Below are 5,207 nucleotides of genomic sequence, written 5' to 3'. Positions count from 1 at the left end.
GGGACACGGGTTCGAGCTCTGGTCTGGGAAGATCCCACATGCCGTGGAGCAGCTGGGCCCGTGAGCCACAATTACTGAGCCTGCGCGTCTGGAGCCTGTGCTCCGCAACAAGAGAGGCCGCGATAGTGAGTGGCCCCCGCTTGCCGCAACTAGAGAAAGCCCTTGCACAGAAACGAAGACCCAACACAGCCATAAATAAATAAAGAAAGAAAGAAAGAAAGAAAGAAAGAAAGAAAGAAAGATTTCAACATGGCAGACACAAAAGCGCCACCACCTTCTGAGGAAGAGACGGCTTCATTTACTGCCATTTCCAAGAAGGCTAATCAACTCCTCCTTTTAACTATCATTTTCATGACCACGGAGCTTGTTTTACCTAAATGACGTTTACATCTCATGAGTGCAGACTGGCTTCACTTCCACCAATAATTGGCTCTTTTAACTGCCTATTTCCATCTACTTATTTTCAAACTTAGGCTTAAAAAAAAAAAAAAAAAAGATGGCTCTATTTGTCCGCTGGGATCACAGCCCAAGATTAGGGATGCAACAAGGGAGCCACCAGGACCCCCATCCTATTCCCACCAGAAGCCATTCCAAGTAACACCCACACCCCCCATCCTCAAAGACAAAGGCCATTTTGAGAACTAAAAAAATTTTAATACAGTTCAAATCGGTGTGCGTGATTCATTTCAGCTCCTTCACTGCCAAACCTAGAGGAAAAGAGACACCAAAAGTAAGCCATTCAGAAGATTATTCATTTTATTTGAGTTACTACTGCTTGTCTGGATTTTGTACTTAAGCTAAAGAGGGCTCGCAAAGCTCAGAAATTAAGCCCACCAGGATGGTTTTGCTTAAAACATCAACAGTTAGTGTTTGATAATAAAAACGTTCCCTCTCTCAGCCTTTCTAAAGATGTTCCAGTTAGTCTTACAAAGGCAAGTGGTGCTGGCTGACTTCTCACTGTGAAGAAGCAGCCTTTAGAACCCCCTCTGGGCTCCTGGGGCAGTTTCCTCCCAGCTGCCCTTTTGAGCCTTCCACCACCAGGACAGGCCCCTATGCTTTAACCTATGCGCATGGCCTGTTGCATTTAATAAGTCTCTCAACCTATAAAAATGGGGGTCATCAATATACCCGCACCTACCTACCTTGTAGGGCTGTGGTGAGGATGAAATGAGTGACACAGAATAAGCATCAGCTGTTATGATGCTGCATTAGGAAAGCACTGAAGCGGGTGAAACAAACTTTCCTCTGGCCACGGAAGCGATTTCTGGTATGGGATCTAACCTCTGAGAACCATGCATGTTCCTTGCACTACACCCACAGCAAGAGCAGATACTCAGACAAACCACAGAATGGACTTTCCTCATTCTGGGGACAAGTCAAGAAACAAGATGGTGACACAGGGACCCTCCACATTCCGGGTTGTTCCCCCTCCCCGGGGTTTCCGCCTCACTCACCTGGGGGCAGGGACTGCTTCAGCTTCTCTGCCTTCTCTTTGTCTGTGATGACCAAGGTGTACAGGTACCTGCTACATCGAACTTTAAACTTCACATTATCCTTATTTTTCTTGATCTTGACCGCTATCAGAGACCAGAATTAACAATTAAATTGTATCACAGAAAAGAGAGGGCGCAAAGTCCACCTGTTTTATAGTTCTGCAGGAAGTGGCACGTGTGACAGCTGTGCCTGCCTCCCTCCACTGTCACTCTGTTGAAACAGAAAACAAGACCCCCCCCCCCAGCCTCCTCTGAGCTCAGTATTTAAAAATAATGTCAGAAATCTTCATTTCCCTTACATTAATACTCAAGTACCTGGAGCTTAATGTTTATATTTAAAACACAGGTAGTATCTGGTACACTGAACACATCCTAGAAAGTCCTGTGTCCATCTTATTAGTATTATTATTTTTTTAAGGGATGAAAGTAGTTCATAAAGTAAGGAGATGGATTATCTGCTGAGATCAAGAACTTTCCACCACCCTTCTAGAAATAACTCTGCATATGAGATGCCATCGGGGGCGATGCGGAGGCTCTTCCTTCAGGACCGCCCCCGCCATGATGAGCACGTACTGAAGCTTTTCCTCAAATTTGAGCAGAACACATTTTCTGGGCTCTTTATTGCTTTAAAATTCTATCTGAGGAACACAGCTCAGACAATAAAGAGCCCCAAGTGTGCTCAAAATTCAACAGTGCAAGGTTTGAAATTTAGCAAACAGTCTGGTTATGTACAAGCGTCAATGCATTTCTATGAGGCCGGCACCTATTCTGGCGGCAGGAAGACATCCGCTTCGTCAAGTTCCTCGTTCCGACTTCTACAGCACAGTTAACTTGGACTCAACCCACAGCTCCATCTCTGCCGATAACTGCTAAAGCGGTAGAACATGTCACAGGAAGCAGAAGCTCTGTGGCCCTGCCCAAGGCACTGGCTGCCTTGGCTCAGGTTTTAATAAATCAGGCACGTGGATATTTACTCAAACCAACCTATTCTGCTATCTTAACATTCCTCCCAAAGCGAAGTATACTGCGTCGTCCCTAGTAGCTGCTGTACATCTATAAACTAACTGAACCCTCGCAAGATAAGGCAGATGCATCTCTTAAAAATGTTTATTCAACATCATATGATGCAGCAATTCTACTTACAGGAATACACTCAAAATTACAGAAAGCAGCAACAAGAGATATTTGTACAACGTTCACAGCAACATTATTCACAAGAGCCAAAGGCAGAAACCACCCAAATGTCCATGGATGGATGGATAAACAAAATGTGGCATGTCCACACAATGGATTATTTAGTCTTAAGGAGGAAATCCTGACAAATTCTCCTACATGGATGAATTTTGAAGATATCATGCTAAATGAAGTAATAAGCCAGTCATGAAAGGACAAATACCAGATGATTTCACTTACATGAGGCACCTAGAAGAGTCAAATTGATAGAGACAAAGTAGAATGGTGGTGGCCAGGGCTTGGAGGGAGAGAATGGACACCTATTGTTTTAATGGGTTACAGAGTTTCAGTTTTGCAAGATGAAAATTTCTGGAAAAGGATGGTTGCACTACAATGTGAACGTACTCAAAGCCAGTAAACTGCACACCAAAAATTTTATTTTTATTTTACAATTAAAACTATAAAGAAAAATTTAAAGGTTTATTCAAAAAACACTCACTGGCCACCCTATCATATCCAGGGGAACGTGACCCCTGCTCTCACAGGTCACTGTCTAAAATCAAGCTCCCAAACAGAATTCAAATGCAAAGCAATCTGATGGATTTGGTGTCACTTGCTCAAGGTGCTAAAGTCTCTAACAGATCGTCTGATCTGATCCTTGCACGAATCCTAGGAGACAGATGTCATCAACCCCTCTTCAACAGAAGGGAAACAGTGGGGTTGTGTTTACCTTGCTAAGGACAGCTAGCTGCTGGTAGAGCTGGGATCTGAACCCAGGCAGTGACAGCAAATTCCCTGGCCTGGACTAAGGCTGACCTGACACATTTCCTTTGTGCACCACAGTATATACAAAAACACAAGCGCACTGTCACCCGTGGTCCCCACCACCCGGCAGGACAGACATTCCCACCAGATGCTACCTGTTCCCACAGGTGGTCACCAGTTCACACGGCACCAGGGGATCAAAGGCAACAAGCTGTTTCAGGTAAAGGGGACACAAACATGACTCTTCCTGAAGCCCCGTGAACTCCCTAAAAAGCTCTCCTGCATGCCACTGCTTCACCCTACCACTGACACAGGGCGTCAGAGACGGCTGGTGCCTTAGCCCACCTTAAAGTAAGTCAGCCCGAGAGTACTCCCTTTCACGAGTTACCCGATTTTCTCTTTAGCACAAATCTGGGAGGGAAAGAAAGCTATAAGGAGCAGCACAAAAAAGATGACTCCAGGTTAAAGCAGTTCAAGATCTAGTATAAAGCACAAGCTCCCCAAACCTCCTTCAACTACAACAAAGGCACACCCGCAGAACTCCCTCCCACAGTGTAGAGAGAACACGCTGGCAGCTGGGGCTGGCACACGTCCCTCAAAAACTCGCTGTTTTATGTTTTTGATGCATCAATTACTTTTCCCTTCGTTTACAAGCTAGGACACCAGCACACGTAGAAGGGAAATGACTTAGTTCCTTGTGAGCAGGGCCTGTTCTCAGCCCAGAGCTTAACATGCAGCACTAAGTCGGGGTTTATGAAACGCGCATTTCCAGATTTTCACCCAGTACGGGTTCCGTTCAGAGCACCTACCATATACAGGAGGACACACACGAACAAAACACCTTAGGACGTTTCTTAAACGTCCACGGTTAGCTAAGGAAGAGAACACACTGGCCAACCAGCTTCTCTTACGCGAGACCCGCTAAAACCACTGCTCCCCGACAGCACGCACAGGCTTAAACAGCCGCCCGGCCCGAGCCCGTGCAGGGCCGGCTCCGCACCCGCGCGACCCTTTCCCCTCGCTCGTCTAGACCCTCACTTACATTTGGCGTCCTTTCGTCTGGCTGTGAGCAGAAAGTCCTTGATTTCCTCAATTTTGCGAGGCTGCAACACAAAGCAAAAAGAATCAACTATAGAGACACGCTTTTCTGGGAATGGCCGAGCCCACCAGCCCCTCTCGGGGCTCCGGAGACCCTCGCACAGGCGCCCCTGCCCTCGCCCCGCAACCCCGGAAAGGCCCCGGGCAGGGGTCGTACTCACCATGGCGACGAGGTGCGGAGAGCGCGGCCGGAACCTGCGGGAAAACAAGCGTCAGCGTCCATGGGACGCAGGAACCGGCGGCTACCCCGCTTCCCCTCCCCGCACCCCCGAAATGCCGGCCCCATCGCACTCCATCCTCCTCCCCCCGCACCTCTGATCCAGGCCCGGGGTCCCCAGACGTCACCCGGCCGTGGATTACTACGGATTACCCCCCACTCCCCACGTAGGGCCCGAGAAACACTCACCGCGAGCAGCCAGAAGCGAGGAGAACGGAAAAGAACGAGACTTCCGCTTCCGGTCAGTGAAACCCTCCCCCAGAGGAAGCTGGGTACGGTGTCTGCAACGGGTCAAGAATGATACAGGCGTTCGCCCTTTCCATCGCTGCGTCTCTCCCTAGATTAACAGCGCGGCTCCCAGAAAGCAATGGGCCACCTCCCTCCACCGCTCCCTACCTCCTCTATCCTCCGGTCCAAACCCCACCTTGGCTTTGCTAGGTTTTATTTCAGATCCGGTTTGA

The 5,207-nt window shown here is 48.1% G+C and overlaps 1 protein-coding gene across 2 annotated transcripts; it reads right to left on the bottom strand.

Annotated features, from left to right (window-relative positions):
• Positions 1-632: 632 nt before the first annotated feature.
• RPL38 (ribosomal protein L38) lies at positions 633-5,003 on the bottom strand. Of its 2 annotated transcripts, none has more exons than XM_059906886.1 (5): positions 4,936-5,003; positions 4,691-4,724; positions 4,474-4,534; positions 1,455-1,577; positions 633-707 (listed from the first exon to the last, which is right to left on the bottom strand). In XM_059906886.1, exons 2-5 carry the CDS (start codon positions 4,691-4,693, stop codon positions 682-684), a joined length of 213 nt encoding a protein of 70 aa, XP_059762869.1. In that variant the 5' UTR covers positions 4,694-4,724; positions 4,936-5,003; the 3' UTR covers positions 633-681. The 2 variants fall into 2 exon arrangements, with proteins under 2 accessions (XP_059762869.1, XP_059762870.1); XM_059906887.1 differs by lacking the exon at positions 4,936-5,003 and adding an exon at positions 4,842-4,895.
• Positions 5,004-5,207: the final 204 nt, after the last annotated feature.

The sequence above is a fragment of the Balaenoptera ricei genome, chromosome 20, assembly GCF_028023285.1.
Source record: "Balaenoptera ricei isolate mBalRic1 chromosome 20, mBalRic1.hap2, whole genome shotgun sequence".
Lineage (NCBI taxonomy): Eukaryota > Metazoa > Chordata > Mammalia > Artiodactyla > Balaenopteridae > Balaenoptera > Balaenoptera ricei.
This window is presented reverse-complemented; position numbering and strand designations above follow the sequence as displayed.